At 46.5% G+C, this 21,143-nt stretch overlaps 1 protein-coding gene across 2 annotated transcripts in view; it reads left to right on the plus strand.

The window, feature by feature from the left end:
* Positions 1–20,164, plus strand: part of FBXL20 (F-box and leucine rich repeat protein 20) — a 106,603-nt gene extending 86,439 nt beyond the window's left edge. For both annotated transcript variants that reach the window (XM_068262399.1, XM_068262400.1), the window contains exons 11-15: positions 7,782–7,842; positions 10,234–10,278; positions 15,511–15,567; positions 16,511–16,723; positions 19,293–20,164. In XM_068262399.1, the coding sequence (XP_068118500.1) occupies positions 7,782–7,842; positions 10,234–10,278; positions 15,511–15,567; positions 16,511–16,723; positions 19,293–19,400 (484 nt within the window). In that variant the 3' untranslated portion in view covers positions 19,401–20,164. The remainder of the gene's footprint in view (positions 1–7,781; positions 7,843–10,233; positions 10,279–15,510; positions 15,568–16,510; positions 16,724–19,292) is intronic.
* Positions 20,165–21,143: the final 979 nt, after the last annotated feature.

The raw sequence follows: 21,143 nt of genomic DNA on the forward strand, positions 1-21,143 counted from the left end.
GCCATCAGAGAATTCATCAAGCAGTCTCATGCCATCAGAGAATTCATCAAGCAGTCTCATGCCATCAGAGAATTCATCAAGCAGTCTCATGCCATCAGAGAATTCATCAAGCAGTCTCATGCCATCAGAGAATTCATCAAGCAGTCTCATGCCATCAGAGAATTCATCAAGCAGTCTCATGCCATCAGAGAATTCATCAAGCAGTCACATGCTGCCCAATAAAAATAAAGTTCTAATAGTCAACCAGATCAAATAAAGTAGCCAGATGCCTCACAATAAACAAATTACATAGACAGATGCCTCAAGATAAAACTATTTAGTAGCCAAGTCCACCCTGGATACATAAATTAAACAGCCATGTTCATCAAATAAAATAATTAGATAGCTATGTGCCTATAGATATCAGTATTAGGTAGAAAAATGTGCCCTTAGATATTAGGTAGCATTAGTGGACCCCAATTGCTGGCTGGGTGCAGGGTGCTTGCTGGGTGCTGGTTAGGGCAGTGTGCAGGCTGGGTGCAGGGACAGGATGCAGTGTGCAGGATGGGTGCAGGTTAGGGCAGTGTGTAGGATGGGTGCAGGGACAGGGTGAGGGTTAAGGCAGTGTGCAGTAGGGCTGAACGATCCGGCGGTTTTAAACCGAAACCGCGATTGCTGCAAAGACGATCTAGGGATCGTCGGTGTCTGCGGTTTTCCAGGAGCTCGGCGCCCGCTGTGCAGGTCCGTGTTGCTCCGCCTACCGCTGCCGCATCAGAAGGGAGAAGATGCGTGATTGGCAGAAGCTGTGCCTGCTAGATACAGTTCCGCCTAACGTCGCACGCTGTGGAGGTCCGTGTTGCTCCGCCTACCGCCACCGCATCAGAAGGGAGAAGATGCGTGATTGGCAGAAGCTGTGCCTGCTAGGTACAGCCCCGCCTACCGTCGCCGCCACACAAAATAGATTGGCGAAGGGCTTCTAAATGGGTCCGCCCCCTGCCTCCCTCATAGGCTAAGCTACGCCTACCGTCGCCGCCACACAAAATAGATTGGCGAAGGGCTGCCAGGAGCGTCCCCTGCCATAGGCTATGAGCGTCCATAGTCTCCCCGGCCCGCACATCAGTCAAACCACATCCCCGGCCTGCACATCACAGTAAAACCACCGTGGCCAGTCCGGCCACCTTCATAAATGCCCTGCAGCGCCACCTTCATAAATGCCCTGCAGCTCCAGTGTCACTGTCCCCTCCATAGCACAGACAGTAACTCACGCCAGTGACACCCGTCACCACTAGGCTCCGCCCCCCGCCACTCTCATACACTTCAGGACAGGTTCAGTCCGTAGTTCAGCAGCAGGCCCCTGCTAGCAACATCAGCGCAAGCTGTTCCTACACCAAACTTAGTACAGTGTACACTACTTTATTAGTACAGGGTAGGTATACTACTTTATCAGCTGGGCCACTAGCATAGGAGTCTTTCCCTAAGCTCTCTGAGACTCCGCACTGGCCTGTCAGTCAGTGCTCAGCCAGTCATCAAGCCTGAAACTAGGCACAGTTTTTCTTGGCTTAAGATTAATCACAGCTCCGCCTCCTGTAACACAGACAGTGTGCATGAGGGCACAGCGTGGTGTGATCTGAAAAGCTGTTGTGTCCTGGGTTGGCCTGCTGCTGCAGGGCACTGTGCAGAGGAGCTGTGTTTAATCCTAAGCCAAAATTGTTGTTCCAGGGCCAGGCTTTATAACTGGCTGAAGCTTGACTGTCAGGAGTGCAGACAGACTGTGAGAGCTAAGGAAGGACTCTAACACCAAGCTGCTCACAAACACATTCCTGTGGCCGGCCCGCAGCCCAGCTGATGACGTAGTAGGTGCAGTGAGAGAGTGAACCGCTGCCAGGAGTGGAGTGTTGAGTGCAGCAGTGCTGACCACTGTGCACGGAGCAGCGAGCTCGAACTGTTACTGCCCAGCTGACTTCACGTCACGAGAAGCACCGTCATTGCACGCACCCGTTTTCTGCCCGTACGTTTGTGGTAAGAGTAACGGTCACCCTTTTACTAAGCAGTTTGTTATTACTGCACAGTGGGCTTCAGAAGGACTGGACTGACCCGCAAGCTGCTCACATTACCGACCCAGGATCAGTTTTTGAGTTAGGGTGGTCCTGGGGCTATCTTGCGGCAATCACGTGATCACGTGACATACACCTTTTTGCCAAGCTCAGTAATAGCTCCTGCTCCTCGTGCTTTGAAAATTTGTTGTGAATTGGGCCATGGCTTCTGCTGCAGAAGAACCAGAGTTATAAGATTTAATCTGCAAGAAAAAAAGCACGTCGGTCATTTGGAAGTATTTTGGGTTTGAGACTGCAGATGAGCAACAGAAACAGGTACTGTGCAGAACCTGTCGCGCTAAAGTTGCAACTACAAGCGGAAACACAACGAACTTATTCCGGCACTTGAAAAATCACCACAAGCCTTTGCATGAGGAATGCATGAGTAAAAAGTCCACTGAAAAGTCGAGTGAAAGTGATGCTCAGGCCCACTGTAGTAAACAGTCTACAATTACCGAATCTTTTGCTAGTGTGACACCATATGATTCCAGCAGTAAAAGACATCAGGAGATAACAAGAGCCATAACGCACTACATCGCCAGGGACATGGTGCCTGTTAACACGGTCACCAAATACGGATTTAAAAACCTTCTCCACACGCTGGACAGAAGATATGAGATACCCTCTCGCACCTACTTCAACCAAATTGCCATCCCACAGCTGTATGCAGAGTGTAAAGGAAAAGTGGTATCAGAGCTGAAAAATGTGCAGTATTACGCCACAACTACTGATATGTGGTCAAGCAGAACGACCGAACCATATCTGAGTTTGACTGTGCATTTTGTCAATGACAACTTTGAAATGAAAAGTCGCTGTCTGCAGACAGCATACTTTCCCAGTGACCACACCGGAGAAAATATCGCACATGGTTTGAGAGAGTGTCTGTCAAGTTGGGGTCTGAGAGAAGAGGACCAGACGTGCATCACAACTGACAATGCAGCAAACATCATCAAAGCAGTGGAACTTAATGACTGGACCAGACTTCAATGTTTTGGACACAGGCTGCATCTTGCAATTGAAAATGCTGTTAAAGAAGATGCAAGAGTCAAGAGGGCAACTGGACTTTGCAAACAAATCGTTGGTGTCTTCTCTCATAGCTGGAAAAAGAAGACAGCGTTGAAAAAGGCACAGCAAGAATTTAATTTACCTGAGCACTCACTAATTACAGAGTGTGCAACAAGATGGGGTTCAAGGCAAAAAATGATAGAGAGGGTGCTCGAGCAGAAAAAGGCGTTATCTCAGGTTCTGTCTGAAGACAAGAAGACACGTCACCTGGTCCCCACTTGGCAGGACATAGATGTCCTTGAATCAATCAACAATGCCATTGGACCGCTGCAGGAATTCACAGATGCTCTTTCTGGTGAAGCATATGTAAGTGTGTCCTACCTGAAGCCAGTTCTCCATCTCCTGAGAACATCAAGCCTAAGTGAAAATGATGACGACACAGATCTCACTAAGGAAATAAAGTCCAGAGCTCTTGCCTACATTGAAGATAAATACAGCGACCCAGCCACACAGGAGCTACTGGACATAACTTCATTCCTTGATCCAAGATTCAAGACTGAGTACATAAATGCAGAGAATGTCCCAGACATCAAAGAAAAGGTGATGATTCAAATGGAGCAGGTGGCACGAAAGGAGAAGAGGGCACGTCTTAGCACCACAGATGCCATGCCCCAGGGTGCAGCAGAGGCAGCTCCATCCACCACCGGGAAGGGAAAGCGGTCATTGGGCAGCTTCTTCAAAAGCAAGGCTGTGCTATCTCCTTCCTTCACTGTGCAGTTGGAGGATGCTCTTAAAGCTGAACTTGACAACTACCTGATGAGTCCAACTATTGATGGAGAGCAAGATCCACTGGCCTGGTGGAAAGTGCACAGAGTTAACTTTCCATGGCTGAGCAAACTGGCTTGTAAATTTCTGTGCATACCAGCCACCAGTTCACCGTCAGAGAGATTGTTTAGTGCTAGTGGCAATGTTGTCACATGTCAGCGCTCGTGTCTAAAACCATACAAGGTTGACATGCTGGTGTTCTTGACCAAAAATCTGTAAAGAGAGTGATGTAGAGTTCTCAGGGAAAAAGTCGTGTTGTACTGTTATATTTTTGAGATTTTATTTGTTCTGTATTTCACTTTGACAGGCTGTCACCTGTCAGCCTTTGTTTACATAAGATATATTTTTTTTTCAGGAGAAAGTTTCTACATGAGTGCAAAGTGCAATACTGTTGGGCAAGAAGACCCTTTTTTACTGCTTCGGGAATTTTTGCACGTTTCTTTTTATTACACATTTAAGTGAATGTGAGCGGAAGCTCGGGTTCAAAATCAGATACTTACCCTGCAGAGAGGGAAGCCTCAGAATCGCTTCCCTCACTTATCTGAAGCCCCCTGTTGCAGAGCGCGGCGCCCTTCCTGGATCATGTAGTGAACAGGCACGCAGTAGCCATGCGTGAGCCCACCCATGCGCAGTAGAACGGAGTCCACGGCTCCAGCTTACTGCGCATGCATGGGCTCAGTCTGCTATTGCATGTCCATGATCCAGGAAGAGGAGCTGCATGACTCCGAAGTGATTATTTAGCGACCATGCCTTGTCGCTAATCTTCCGAGGGCCGCGCTCAGTAGCCTCAATAGGCTTCCCTCTCTTCAGGGTAAGTACTAGTATGTGATTTTGTACCAGAGCTTCAGCTCGGTAGACTGGTAACACTTTAACAGTTTTCATTTTTTGTATGTTATTTAACTGAAAACTAAGGATTTTTTTTTTTGCACTACTGCGTTAAAATAAGGATGGTTCTTTCTTTTAATTCATTTGTAAGTGTTAACTTTAATAGGAAGAAACAGCCGACACAGCATCCATGTATTTATAGGTGTAAGTTTGCTTTATTCAGGTCTGTCACATAGATACACAAAGTTTCAGAGTGACTGCTGGTACCAGTCTGTCACTAACTTGATAAGGGAGCAGTGACAGTCACTCCAAAGCATTGTGTATCTATGTGACACATCTAAATAAATCAAATTTAGGGCTGGTTCACAATTCAAGAGCTTTTTAAGCGCTAGTGATTGGAAAAGCTCTTGCTAATGCAATGCTATTGGGGATTTTTACAAAATCACATCGCTCCAGTGAGAATTACATTAGCAAGAGCTTTTAAAATCACAAAGCGGCAGTGCCGCTTATGAAAGCTCTTGTAGTGTGAACCAGCCTTTAGAGCTATAAATACATGGATGGTTGGTGCCACTGCCCAGGTGCCAGCTGCTTCTTTCTATTGCATTTGGATTGGTGATCCGTTATTAATGCCAGGGACATTGCCATTCATTTGAAGGGGGTTCATCGCTGCAAGAACTGCTGTTAAAAACTTTAAAGAATGTTCATGCAAGACATGTGTCGTGCAAGTTTGTTAATAAATACGTTTGAAAGCAATTCTTGCCTTTAGTTTTTATCTTTGCATTAGTTTAATAGCTATTTGTTTCGATAAATTCACAATGCACTGCATTAATCTTTACAAAAATGACATACTATCAATTTGATAGTATGATGATGTCATTTTCTGACAATGCATGTTTGTAAATGTTACTGTACATTGTAAATTTAGTACTAAAGCTTGATTTAAATAAAATCGTGAATCGTATCGAAATCGCAATTTCTGACAAAAATCGTGCAATTCAATCTTTTCCTAAAATCGTTCAGGCCTAGTGTGCAGGATGGGGGCAGGGTGCAGTAGCAAGGACAGGGTGCTGGGGCAAGGTGCATGGACAGGGCGCAGTGCAGGGACAGGGTGCTGGGGCAGGGCGCAGTGCAGGGACAGTCACAGGGTGCAGCCAGGGACAAGGTGCAGCCAGTTACAGACCTCGGATCTCGTGGCAACCGGTCCCCGCCGCCTGTCCCCAAATCCAAATCTCTTCTTATGACAGACCTCAGATCACGGCGACAGCAGAATCACAGGCCGCACACACTATACACGCTCAATATACTCCAAATGCAGAAGGGAAGTCAGAGGTCAATGACGTCGCCCCGCATTTGGAATATGTTCAGTGCGGATAGTGTGCATGACCTGTCACTTTGCTGTCACGCGATCTGAGGTCTGTCATTATAAGAAGGGCCAGGGCAGGCTGCATGGAAGGAGGGGGGCCCCAGGTTAGGGGGGGAGGGGGGCCCCAGGTGAGGGGGGGGGACTGCCCCCCTCCCCGCTGCTCCTGCCCTTAGATATTAGGTAGCCATAGCGGACCCCCAATTACTGGCTGGGTGCAGGGTGCTTGCTGGGTGCTGGTTAGGGCAGTGTGCAGGATGGGGACAGGGCTCAGGGTCAGGATGCAGGTTAGGGCAGTGTGCAGGATGGGTGCAGGGACAGGGTGCTGGTTAGGGCAGGGACTGGGTGCTGGGGCAGGGCGCAGTGCATGGACAGTCTGAGGGTGCAGCCAGTTAGACCTCAGATCTCGCGGCGACCGGTCCCCGCCGCCTGTCCCCGAATCTCTCATGACAGACCTCAGATCACGGCGACAGCAGAATCACAGGCCGCACACGCTATACGCGCTCAATATACTCCAAATGCGGAAGTGACGTCAGAGGTCAATGACGTCACTTCCGCATTTGGAATATGTTCAGTGCGGATAGTGTACCCGACCTGTCACTTTGCTGTCGCCGTGATCTGAGGTCTGTCATTATAAGAAGGGCCAGGGCAGGCTGCATGGAAGGGGGGGGCCCCTTGATGAGGGGGGGGGGGGGGACTGCCCCCCCTCCCCGCTGCTTCCTTCCTGCGCTGTGCCTGTGACCCCTCCTACAGTGCATGGGGCCCCCAGGGATCAGTAATTAAGGGCCTACCAGGCAAAATCCCGAGCTCCCGCTGGCTCAGTACGAGCCTGCTTAGATCAATGAATGTGAACTGCATTTCCATTCACTGATCTCCCCACTAACAGGCGGCCACAAGAACGTGTGCAGCGGCAAACTAACATCTACGTCCCTGGGACTTCAGATGAAGACCTGCAGGGCGTAGATATACTGCACGCTGTGCAACCACTAGCAAAACTATTAGAGATGGAGCATCCGCACAAAAGTCAGGCAACTTGCCTCGCACTTATAAGTTAATGAAGATGGCAGCCTCTGCATCCCTCTCTCTTCGTGTTCCCAAGCTTAAAAATGTCTAGCGAAAGGTTTTGTGCGGACACATTAGGAGTAAAAATTAAAATGTATATTTTCTCATGTTAAATGGCCGCTTTTTTATTTCTTACCTCAAAATATGCAGATTTTTACATTAATCTGTCCCAATTAAATGAGATTTTACCTCAATTTCCCACATCTAGCTACTAACAAGAAAACACCAAAATAGATTCAACAGCTCACCACACCATCCCAGGTCCTAGATTCTTAAACTGACTTGAGCTCTAAATTAGTGATGCAAAATAAATTTCTCCATAAGGGATGATTTGCTTCACCCAGGAGGGGGGGGGGGGGGAGTTTGGGTGTAGCAAATCGCTGAGCAAAAAACACAGCTAACTGCTATGACATAGATCGGCTTCTGAAAGCTTTGATTTGCTAATCCCAACTTCTGCCTCCTGGGTGGCGTCAATAGATTATATTTAGATGCAACCTGAGCATTGGGTAGCCAGTAATATCAAATACCTGTAGCTGAGAAATGTTTTCTGTCTGATTGCCTGTACTTTAGTCCATAGTTCTCACATAATCCTCAATCATTTTCTCAATCATTCTCTTTCCTGTTCCATGCAGAATACTTGAAGTAGCACGATGTTCACAACTGACAGATCTGGGATTCACCACTCTGGCGAAAGTAAGGCTGGTTGTACTTGTGTCTGCACACTTCTGTCATTTGCGTTTAGTGGTTTGTTAGAATTCTTTGCACGTCATTGGCCATTCCTGAGTTGATTCCGGAGTACGATGCCGTAGCCGCAACATTTGATTGTTCTGTTTTTAAGCTCCATAGATTAGCAGAACGATGGCATCAGCTTAGATTCATTTCCATCTCATGGACTTTGCCTAGTGTATTTTGTATACATTTGGCCCAGTGTACCCAATTACTTATCCCTACATTTCTGCAGCTTTAGGGCTGGTTCAGACGGACGTTTGGAGGCGTTGCGTTTGCTGGCGTCGCGTTCAGCAGCGTTCGTGTGCGTTTGGATGCGGTCGCGTTTTTTCTTCCCCTAGGGGGACATTAGCCGTCGCGGTTAACCTCCCCTGGAAGCTACATGTAGCTTCCAGGGGCTCCTTGAACGCCAGAGAAAATCGGGACCCAAACGCCGCGTTTGTGTAAACGCGCTTAAAAGCTTGGTACAAACGCTCCCATTCACTTGAATGGGAGCGTTTAACACCAAGCCCTGAACGCTGGCTGTAAACGCTCTGCAAACGTCCGTCTGAACCAGCCCTTATATCAGCCAATGGTATATGAAAAGTAAAAACACAAACAATTCTTATCAAAACCTATGTATATTAGTTCAGGTAATTTAACTAGCTGAGTGACGCTGGCATATCTGGGACTCGCCCATTGTCCCCCAAACCCACTTCTAAACCTCTACATATGCTTTACAGTGAATCACTAGGAAAAGTAGAGGCCTGCATTGGGTTTGGTACCCGCAGGTTACCCGAAATGCAGGTCGGGTTCAGGTACTAGTTTTGATTTTTATCGGGCTGCGGGTCGGGTTCAGGTACTAGTTTTGATTTTTATCGGGTTGCGGGTCGGGTGCTGGTAGCAGTTCTGCTGGTCGGATGCAGGTACCAGATTCACCAGAAAGCGGGTTGCGGGTCTGAAAAATGAGACCTGCACAGGGCATCAGGTTGGGTACCCGCGGGTTACCCGAAATGCAGGTCAGGTTCGGGTACCCGGTTTTTATTTAATCGGTTTGCGGGTCGGGTGCTGGTAGCAGGTGTGGGTACCAGATTCACCAGAAAGCGGGTTGCGGGTCGGGTACTGGTAGCGGGGCTGCAGGTGCGGGTCTGGAAAATAAGTCCCACGCAGAACTCTAGGGTAAAGTGCTTTTTGTATGTCAGCTGTTATTTAGATTAGTGATTACTCCCAGCTGCTGCAAACACGTGCCAGCGTTACTATGGGTGTGGAAATCTAGTCACCCTGTGGAATGAATGTGTCTCTGCAGCAAACCCAGAAAAGGTGGCATGAGCTGTGGCTTTATGTAGAAAATGGCCAACAGTAACTCCTGTTCCGTGCTGTTCACTATGCTACAAGGAATACTATTGCTGTGGTTGCAAGGAGGAGAAAGTTGTGTTTATGGTTAGTTTTGGAAATTCTTAGCTGGCTGCATATTAAAATGGGAAAAGTATTTTCCAGTGACCTCAAACGTAAGATTTGTGGAGCACTAATCTGTATTTTATGGTAATTTTATGCCGAAAGTAGAATTTCTATATATATATATTTTTTTTTATTGCCCCAACGGCCAACACATAGCTGGCTATTTCACCAACGGCCAACACATACAGTAGCTGGCTATATTACACCAAATGAATTAAAGGACCCCTGGCCCGAGGCATAGAAACCTAAGGTGAGCACAGAGGTATGTTTATGCTCGATCCACATACCTCTGTGCAATTCACAGTTCACATGTGTTTAACCACTCTTTGACCGCCTAACGCAGGATGGCGGTCACAAGAGTGGCTTCCTTGCTCCTCCAGGACGCACTGGTGCGTCAAAATATTGTGATGCGCGAGATTAGCAGAGAACGAACGCCCGTTCAGTGCAGGAGGAACTTGGAGACAGCCGCAACAACCTGCCAGCTGCGTTCGGAGCTGGCAGGTTGTTGGGGGGGGTAAGAAGCGGCAATTTTCTTTTGTTTAGGGCTGCGATCTAGTGCAGCGCTGTACAGGAAACAGTTCTATCACGGAGCTGTCCCCAGGAGAAGCACACAAAAGTGATCCCTCGCAGCACCAATCAGATGCCACCAACGGAAAGCTGTGTTGGTGGCAAGAAAAGGAGGCAAGATTAATTTGGGTGTTAAGTTGGATGGCTGAGAAATTAGCCATTAAAGCTGCATAGTACCAAATTGTAACAAATCGCCTGGTCACTAGGACCCCCCTAGTAACCGGGCGATTTGTTACAATAAGCCTGTGGTCCTCAACTGGTTAAAGTGTGTTTGTCCCCCGTTGTATAGTTATTCAGTAAATCTCTGCTTCCCTCCCCTCGACCCATTTATCTGATCTTCAATTCATTTTGTAGAACTGTCATGAGCTGGAGAAGATGGATCTGGAGGAGTGTGTACAGGTGAGCTCTGATCACACTATTCTTTTTAATAAAACACTTGGGTTTGTGGTAGGCCTTAATCTGAGTGGTTGTATTTTATTGTCCCATAGCCATGCATGCCAGTGTTTGAGTTTTGTGTAACAGGACAAGAAAGCTTCTCAATCAGCCTCAGGCCTGGAACCCACTACAAAACGCTATCGCTAATCGCTAGCGTTTTGTATGAGCGGTTTGCAAGCGATTTCAGGAGCGTTTTTTAAAAAGTGTATTCAATTTGCCAGCAGTTGTGTAGCGATTAGCATTTTAATTCTGATTGGTCCTTTCAATTTTAATTTTGTTAGTGTGCAGTAACTTAAAAATGCTAACAAAATCGCTCTGTGCAGGTTATGATGAGCAATTACGCCAGCGTTTATATACTTTACATTGCAAAAATGCTAACGCTAAACGCCAAAAATGCTGCATGTCCTGCGATTTGGTAATATCAATCGCTCCAATGGAATTTGGCCTATCCATCAACATTAGCGGAGCGTGTAGGGAAATCACTAGCGGTTTGAATTGCTCCCTAAACGCTCATAAAATCGCTCTAGTGGGTTCCAGCGCCAATGGTGGCCACACACGATACAAGAAAAAGATCTGATTTTACAGAGATTTGAATAAAACCAATGGCTTGTATAGAAAAATCGAAAGCTATTTTTAAAATGTATTTCCCTTTTGTTTTTGATAAAACTTGATCAGGAGCGGTGTAAATTGCTGTACAATTTTTTTTTGGATTGGTATAGGATAGATATTTTTGATGCTTTCTGTAATATCAACAATTGACATATCAATTTCTTGATTTGTATTCCAAAGCATTTTATTTTCCTCATAATTTGGGGAAAAAGTGTGTGTGTGTGTGTGTGTGTGTGTGTGTGTGTGTGTGTGTGTGTGTGTGTGTGTGTGTGTGTGTGTGTGTGTGTGTGTTTTGTTTAAATGTTAATCAGAAAAATCCATTGTACTTTTTGAATTGAAAAAAATCTAGTTTGGGGACATGTCAAGGGTACATAAAAATGATCTTAAGCCACATACACACGCTCAAGTCTTTTAAATGCACGATTATCAAACAACTTGAAGAAGTTGGGCAACTTTTGTCAAGTAAAAGACATGCAAAGGACAAGGTGTTATCACTGAGAGGCGACCAAAGACTGATAAGACTCGGCTCAAGTCAATCCAACTGTTGCATTGACTTGAGCTGCGTCTTGTTAGTCGCTTCTTATCAGTGAAAACGTCTTGTCGTTTGCACGTTTTACTTGACAAAAGTTGTCCAACTTCAAGTGTTTTGATAATCGTGCATTTAAAAGACTTTTGTTAAAGGTGTGTATGAGCATTTACTTGCCTTGACTTGGACTTTAAGACAAAGTTTGACTTAAAGCGGAATATAACCCTGCATTTCAACTTTGCTCTAAAACATTATTTACAGCATATTATATGCAAAAAGCATATTTTTTTTTACTAGACCAGCATTGGAAGGGTTAAACACAGGTTTAAAGTTTCGTGGAGAGATATGCAGAAGTTCAGATTTACATTCTATTTAGTTAAATGTATCTATTGAGAAATGTTACACACTCTTTGGCTGTCCTCCAGCTCCTTCTCAGTCAGAGACAGTGAGTCACATTCAACACTTAGATACATTTATGTAAACAAAATGTATCTATGTCAGCTTCGGATGCGTCTGCAGAAATCTCCAGGAACTTTAATGCTGGTCTAGTAAAAAAAAAATGCTGGTTGCATATAATATACTGTAAATAATGTTTTAGAGCAAAGTTGAAATGCAGGGTTATATTTCGCTTTAATTGTTTTCCATATGCTACACTATTTCATTAAAGTGGATCTGAGATGAAAAACTAACTATAACAAGTAACTTGTCTATATATCTTATCTAAAGTTTAGATAGTTTACACAGCAAATCTAGCTGCAAACAGCTTCAATAGAATATGATTATTTCTTCCTGTGATATGAGTGACCATGTTGTTTTTAACCACTTGCCGACCGCGCACTCATACCGCGCGTCGGCAAAGTGGCAGCTGCAGGACCAGCGACGCAGTATTGCGTCGCCAGCTGCAGGCTGATTAATCAGGAAGCAGCCGCTCGCGCGAGCGGCTGCTTCCTGTCAATTCACGGCGGGGGGCTCCGTGAATAGCCTGCGGGCCGCCGATGGCGGCTCGCAGGCTAAATGTAAACACAAGCGGAAATAATCCGCTTTGTTTACATTGTACGGCGCTGCTGCGCAGCAGCGCCGTAAGGCAGATCGGCGATCCCCGGCCAATCAGCGGCCGGGGATCGCCGCCATGTGACAGGGGACGTCCTGTCACTGGCTGCACAGGACGGATAGCGTCCTGTGCAGCCCTGATCTCCGGGGGGGAGCAGGTAGGAGAGGGAGGGGGGAATTTCGCCGCGGAGGGGGGCTTTGAGGTGCCCCACCCCCCCCCGCCAGCAACATGCAGGCAGGAGAGATCGGACCCCCCCAGCACATCATCCCCCTAGTGGGGAAAAAAGGGGGGTGATCTGATCTCTCTGCCTGCTACATGATCTGTGCTGGGGGCTGCAGAGCCCACCCAGCACAGATCACTCAACACAGCGCTGGTCCTTAAGGGGGGGTAAAGGGTGGGTCCTCAAGTGGTTAAACATTACACACAAGCAAGCTTATCTGCATCTTGAGCACTCAGCCTGTGAAAAAAACCTAATCCTTCCCTCTGCCTCTGAAATCTCTGGCTAGTAATACCTCCCCCTTCTCCTGCCCAGACTAAGCTCCCATGAGCCCTTGCTACTATCTGAAAATGCCAAGGCTCTCTGAAAAACTGTGTGCGAAGCTTGTTTAGTTTATAGGGCATTAGAGTAGTAAAACAAAAACAAAAAAGTATTTGGCTTAAGGAATGCCCTATAAATAATAGGAAAGGAACACAATTACCGTATTTTTCGGACTATAAGACGCACTTTTTCTTCCCCAAACGTGGGGTTAAAAAGTCAGTGCGTCTTATGGTCCAAATGTGCTCACAATGGCAAAGTACAGCCAGCGAAATATTAGCCCCGTGTCCCTTCCTGGTTGCCTCTATTGAAGCAGCAGGCTCTGCTAATGTGTAAGGCCCATCCCCTCACTTGCACCTTCAGTTCCCACTGCTGCTCAGCCCTTGTCCAGTCGCTGTGTTCCCATGGCCGCACATCGATGCCGCCTCAGTCCTGGTCCGATAACCGCTAATCATAGATGTCCCCACCGCCGCTCAGCCCTGATGCAACCCAGCTGGCAAATGCACACACTGTCCCAGCTGCCCAACCACGTTATTCAGGTCGCCGCCAAGCATCGCTGTTCCCGCTGCCACTCTACCTTACAGTGCCCTCCGCAGTGTCACTGTTGCTATGGAACGCAGCAGCTCTCTTCCGTGTTCTGTTGACACTACCGAAGAGCCGGGCACTGCGAGGTTGAGTGATGATTGGTACAGCAATGCTTGGCAGTGACCTGAATAACGTGTTTGACCGGCGGGGACAGCTGGCTTGCATCAGGGCTGAGTGGCGGTGAGGACATCTGTGATTAGCGGCTATCGGACCAGGAATGTGCGGCGGCGGGGACATCGATGTGCGGTGGCAATCGTACCAGGAATGTGCGGCCATGGAAACAGTGCAGCATCGAGGAGCCGGGCACTGTGAGGTGGAGCGGCGGCGGGAACAGCGATGCTTGGCAGAGTAACATGGTTGAGCAGCGGGGACAGTGGGATTGCATTTGCCGGCTGGATTGGACCAGGACTATGCAGCGGTGGGGACAGTGACCCTCTCTGGCAGCTGGCATTAGGCCCACCTGAATCGGATGCAATAGGAATTCAGCACACCTAGTAGCCAACCAATAGAAACACACTTCCTTTGGTTGGTTGTGTGTGCGTTCCATGGCTGGCTTCAGGTTCAGGGCAGAGACTCGGGGAGTGATTAAAGAGAATCTGTATTGTTAAAATCGCACAAAAGTAAACATACCAGTGCGTTAGGGGACATCTCCTATTACCCTCTGTCACAATTTCGCCGCTCCTCGCCGCATTAAAAGTGGTTAAAAACAGTTTTAAAAAGTTTGTTTATAAACAAACAAATGGCCACCAAAACAGGAAGTAGGTTGATGTACAGTATGTCCACACATAGAAAATACATTCATACACAAGCAGGCTGTATACAGCCTTCCTTTTTAATCTCAAGAGATCATTTGTGTGTTTCTTTCCCCCTGCAGCTATCTTCCACTGAAGTGTCAGGCTGTTTCTTCCTGCAGAGTGCAGACAGCTCTTCCTGTATGTAATTCCTCAGTATGTGAAAGCCCAGCCAGCTCAGAGGAGGATTTATCCAGATTGTAAAAGATAATAGAGCAGAGAGAACCTGCCATAATCTAAATAACACACAGGCATTGTGCAGAGGGGCCTGGAGGGGGGAGATGCATCACAGAACCACAACACTGAAGAACTTGGCAGTCTTCCAGACACAGGCTGACAAGTCTGACAAGAGAGAGATAAGTTGATTTATTACAGAGATGGTGATAGTAGAACGTGCTGCAGTAAGCCAGAACACATTAGAATAGCTTTTGGAACTTGTAGAATGATAAAAAACAGGATGCAATTTTTGTTACGGAGTCTCTTTAAGGGACAGAGTTTTCTCAGCAAGCAGGGAAGGATGTGAAAAATACAGAAATTGACACCTAGGACCAGGTAACATGTTTGGCTATATCTTTAGCTGCTACACTAATTTATTGTTATATGGATATTAATAGTGTATAAATGTATACATGTCTTTTGTTTACACTTCTGCTAACCTCCACTGCCTGCACCAGATTCACTAATCCACAGTAGGGATAAGTTACGGTAATAAAAAAAAGTCAGCCATAACTACCTTATCTGGTTATGTGGTTATGGTTTTAATGTTTATTGTGGATTTTAATTTAACCATGAATGTATTGAAAATGGGATCCTTAAAAGATGCCCCTGCACCATGGATGCACTAGATTTAAAATTATTTTTTTCCCCTGGTTTTTGTCCTTTAAAACTAGGTGCATCTTATGGTGAGGTGCGTCTTATGGTCCGAAAAATATGCAATGAGTAAAAGTTCATCTTGGATCTACTTTAAGTGCATAAAATAGAACTGTCAGATGCGTCGAACCAGTCATGGACTGCGGTGTAGCCTCTCATACTTTGTGTAGCTGTCAAAAAGATGCCACCACTGACCAGATCCACCTCTCCTCCTTTGTTTCTGCTACAGATTACAGACAGCACTCTTATCCAGCTCTCTATACACTGTCCAAGGCTGCAAGTGTTGGTAAGTATCATGCCAGGAAGACTTAATCGTGCCCTGGCCATAGCTGGTGAGACTAGTCAGAAGAGTCATCCGCTTATGGCATACTGTATGACAACTGTATCTCTAGCCTCTGATTTGTGCCCTAGGAAGTCGGGCAGGCACCAGCTGTGCCGGGTGAAACCACAGATGCTGCTATTAGTGTCTGCTGGAATTGCACATGAAATAATCCCCAGATCCACATAAAATAATCCCCATATCCAGATAAAATGGCTGTCAGCATTCAGCTTTTTAATGTTTTGTGATTGATTAGCTGTTGTGAGGTAGGAGGGGATGCTCTTTGTAAAGAGAGAAACTCAACTTCCTGTAGGGGCATGACCACAAATGATGGGATGCCCCACTCGCTTATGCTGCTCTCTGCCCGAGTTGTACTCACATACACCCAGGTAATCTGTCCCCTTCAGGTCCCACACTTTTACATATTGTACTGCCCCAGTCACTCTCCTCCTCTATCTCCCTTTAATAGGAATTTCACTGCTCTTATATCCTGACACGTTCCCTGGCCCTACAGATAGAAACTATGATGCATAGTATGGGAGGTAGAAAAGAGGTTTTCCGTGTGCCTTTGAAGAGGCTTTGGCTGGTGTGCCCTCCCCAGCTCCATATCAATCATTAGGGCTCCTTGCTGAGTAGTTATGCTTTTCTGGCCTCCTGTCCATCTTATCAGGTCACCAGGAATAGGAAGTCAGAGAAAAACTTTCCAAAAACCTTTTTTCTGCAGGTAGCTTGGGAAATTCTGTGAGGCCTCTCCTGCTGTGTTGGGCAGGAAGTGGAAAGAATCCTCTCAGGAAGTAAGGGTAAATAGGTGTGGCTCTGCTCCACCGTAGTAAAAACTTTAATAACATTGTAGTCGATCAGAATTTCATGACTATCTTACAAGAGCATGTTTTTTTTTCCCTCTACACAGAGTTTATCTCACTGCGAGTTAATCACAGACGATGGGATCCGCCACCTGGGTAATGGAGCCTGCGCCCATGACCGGCTGGAAGTCATCGAATTAGACAATTGTCCTCTCATCACGGACGCATCCTTGGAACACCTAAAGAGCTGTCAGAGTCTCGAACGCATCGAGTTGTATGACTGCCAACAGATCACACGGGCTGGCATCAAAAGACTGCGAGTAAGAATGCTTCTTTATATCTATTTTATATAGATGGGGTGTGATTTCAGTATACATGTATTCGAGCGGGGCTTAAAAGAAACATTCACGCTACATGGGAATTACTGGAAGCAGATGACGTGCTTCTCTGTGCTGAAATCCTCCAGTGACCGGAGCAATTCTGATTTTAGTCTTGCGCTGTAGAGGTTGCATACTTGAATATAACAGAGTAACCAAGCAGCTCAGGGTGACCCAAACTACTAGGAATGTGTAGGGGGATAAAAGGGACCAAAAAGCCCTCTTACTAAAAAAGCAAAGCTTAGTGTAATTGCCTTCTTAAAACAGAAGGAAATTTGCAATAATTCAGTTATAAATGAACATTTGTGGTTACCCACAATGCACTTATGCAAATTATCCCTTTTCGCCCTTGTTAAGCCAAGCAAGCATCCAGAACCGCTGGTATATAGCAACTACTAGGAATGTGTAGGGGGATAAAAGGGACCAAAAAGGGGAAATTGCATACTTGAATATAAACATCTTGATATATAAATAGAAACCCCCAGGTGAAAGTGACTGACTCTACTAGAAACTAGGGGAATGTTTGCTCCAACTGACGGCAATGACTGGACCCGGTACCGAAGCTGCAGGCAGTGGAAGACAATGGCGGCGTGGGAGCGATCCAAGCGGATGGGGCTGGAGGAAGCCCCAGGTATGTATAAATCTTTTTACTTACGTGAGCTCTGGTTTCCTCTACAGGATACCTGAGCACTCGTATATTATCAAAAATCAATTTAAATTCCCCCACCAAGCCACTTCCTTGAACTAGCTTTGGGAGCCTTTAGAAGATAACTGAGGGGGGCGGAGGTGAACTGGGGGAGCGTTTGGTATGAGGACTGCTTCATACACATGCCTGCTCTCTCTCTCCCTCCCCCCAGCACTCACATAGCCAGCACTTCCTCCTTCAATCCGGAAGCAGGAAGTGCGCCGGTGTGAGGCTTGCAATGCGACCAACAGGACGTGTGCAAGCTGTTTGGAATGCAGGGCGGACGGCAGAATTATGAGTAAATTGTATCCCCGCCACACACCTGCGCCAATGAAGCCTCATTTGAATCACGAGTAATCACTTGCGATTACTCAAGAGCCCATCCCTGGTCCTGACTCAGATAGGAACTGCCACTTACATACCTGATCAACTTTCAGGCAGAGAAAGAAGAAAAGGAACACAGGATAGTTATTTATGTGCTAGGCACTGTACATACACGTCTCTCATCATGTCACATGTCGCCTCGGTTATCCTTTAACTCCCGTGTTACGCCAATGGGCGTGAATGCGGCGGCAGCCCCAGGACCGCATAACGCCAATTGACGTCAGGTCCTGGGGCCGGCTACTGTAGGAGATCGCAGGCATCTTCTGCTTGGGAGGGCGGAGCTCTACCCCGCCTTCAGTCTGTTAGATGACAAAACCGTCGTCATTCTACCAAGTACGGCACTGTACTAGGAGTGGGGACAGCCATGTGACAAGAGAGCGATCGGCTCTCATAGGCAGACTCCTATGACAGCCGATCGCCAGGATTGGCCGGCTGGGGGGAGAGAGGGGTTTGGATTAAAAAAAAAAAAAAAAGACAAACAGTAAAAAATATAGAAAAAAATTGAACATATTTATTTAAAAAAAAATAAACGGGGGGGGGGGGGGGGGGGGAGGGGGAGGGGGCAATCAGACCCCACCAACAGAGGGGGGAAAAAGGGGGGGGGGAGGAAATCCCTCGTGTGCTGTGTTGTGCGGCCCTGTAGCTTGGCTCTATCCGCATAAGGTCTCCCAGAGTGACGCTGATTGGCTGGCGGGACCATGTGATGCGGAGCAAGACACTCCGCATCACGTGGTCCCGCCGGCCAATCAGCGGCCGCCAGTGCAGTGCATATTAAGTAGCCATGTGCGCGGCTACTGTAGCGGCATCTCCCCGCCTCCTCTCCTCCCCCCACTGAGCATTTGCAAACAGTCTAACGCGGCTAAAGCCGCTAGAACGCACAGCATGCTGCACTTTCACTACAACGTGCAGCGTTACATGTAACGCAACGTGGGCAGTGTGAACAGCCCACTTGTGTTACATTGCTGTGCGTTAGAGGAGCGTTACAGGCTGCACTAACGTGCGCCTGTAACGTCCCTGTGTGGAAGCAGCCTAAAGCTGCAGTGGCCAATTAAGTAAAACATAGGCTGGTCTTTAGGGGGTTTTAACACTGCAGTCCTCAATAGGTTAAAAGCAAATAAATATGGCAGCCTCCATATCCCTATCAATTCAGGTGTACGTTAACTGGCAATTTCTGCTCGATTTCTATACAAAAAGTGCTTAATTTATGTGAAAAACTGAACCATTGCTTACAATTGCTGGACGAGCATGACTCCTCTATACAGTTTTCAGCTGTTTTTCCCTGGACGAGTCAAGCTCATCCATACCACTAGGAAGGCTATAGTGTGTGTCCTCACACGTGTTAGACTTTGCACGCCTATTTTACGATGACAGAATAGATGCATTTTGAATTCTAGCTTTACACGTCTGTTGCTAATTAAATCTCGTCTTGGTCTTCTCTTCCAGACACATCTCCCTAATATAAAAGTCCATGCCTACTTTGCGCCAGTCACACCCCCTCCCTCTGTGGGGGGCAGCAGGCAGCGGTTCTGCAGATGCTGTGCCATCCTATGAGAAGAGACACATGGCTGGACTCCCCCCGTCACTCCTGTGTGGGGTTCCAGGTGGACTCATTTGCACGAGAATGCGCCAGCTTACTGTGGCGGCGGGGGTAAAGGAGACTCCTCCCTGACGTAGGAGCGCACATGCCCACTGCACATGGGGCGGGGTCTAGCGTCCCACAACTTTTTTTTTTTCTTTCCCTTTTTGTTACGGTGCCCAGTTACCCCAGACTGGTGGGAAATAATCAAATATTTGAAGGGGAGCAGAACAATAGCAACACTCCAGGATTTCATCCCAAAACATAGGAAAGGAGGACGTTCACAACTTTGCGGTTTGGATACATGAACACCTCGTCCACTCCCATCACTCTTCTGTATCCGTGTAAGAATCGGGGGAGCGACTTTACAAGGGACGCAGGGCATCTGTGTGTCATGAAGGGAGATGGGTACTGTCGTGCCCTTAGGCCTCTGATTAGGGGCAGATACGGTTATCCCTTCTTGCATTTCCAGAGGACAATCAGAGGACACGGGCTGGGACCACTCTTGTATTTAAGGACCTTCATAAAGAGGTACCAGCTCCACCTCAATTTTCCATCGGCATCCTTGGCACTGACTCACTGGGACACACAGTACCCTTCTCTCCCTCCACCCGGGGTTGTAATATTGTGGACTTTCCAAAGCATCATAATGCATTCCCCACAGATGAAATGGAAAAATGACAAAAAAAAGTTACAAATATTGAGTTATATATTATATAAATATATATAAATATATATATATATAGACTTTGTACAATATAATTTTAATGATATTATGAGGTGATCCCTCCTCACGTTCGCGTGGATGTGATAATGATGCCAATTACATAAGTAAAATGGGGAAAAAAAATTGAACAATGCATCGTCTAGTTACTTTTATCATCCAGGTTCACATTAACATCAGTTTGTTTTTTTTCTAACTTTCTTGAGTCGGTAAGTAGAAATTAGGCTGTTTTTATAAGCAGTATTTTTTTTTTTAATTTTTTTTTTTTTGAGCTAAGACGGAAAAAAAAAGTAGGCCAAGGTAACTGTTCATGATTTCCAGTTCAAAGTACTGCAACTTTGAACATGATTCCCAGATCAATCGTGACACATAAGGTGCCCATTAATGGTACAATTTTTTCACCAAATGCAATCTTTCGATGTGATTGAATTTTATATAGAAAATGTACCCTTTCTGAAGGTAATTGATGAAACGATTTTTTGGATGATTGCTTAATGGGATAAAACCTATCGGAAAGTTGGATTTTATGATCGAATTTGAAGAAAGACTTGTTCAGTAAATGTGAACAACCGATAATTACTTTCAGATTAGTTTTGATCATTCAAATTTCATCGAAAGATCGTATTTAGATAAAAATTGTACCTTAATGAGCACCTTAAGAGGCACCACTGTCCTAAGATCCTCCAGGAAGCGCTGCAGTGGTTCCCAGCCTTAAGTATTGTTTGGAAAGGTTAGCACATATGTTGCGTCCATATAAAAGGGGCGCTTCGATACTCTGGCAACCAGTTTAACCACTTGAGGACCATGGGCTTAAACCCCCCTAAAGACCAGGCCATTTTTTTAAAAAAATGGGCCACTGCAGCTTCAAGGCCTCATTGCAGGGCCGCATAACTCGGCACACAAGTGATTTACTTCCCCACCCCACCACCCCCCTTTTTCTCCCCACCAACAGAGCTCTCTGCACAACCACCACCCCCCTTTTTCTCCCCACCAA

The sequence above is a fragment of the Hyperolius riggenbachi genome, chromosome 12, assembly GCF_040937935.1.
Source record: "Hyperolius riggenbachi isolate aHypRig1 chromosome 12, aHypRig1.pri, whole genome shotgun sequence".
Lineage (NCBI taxonomy): Eukaryota > Metazoa > Chordata > Amphibia > Anura > Hyperoliidae > Hyperolius > Hyperolius riggenbachi.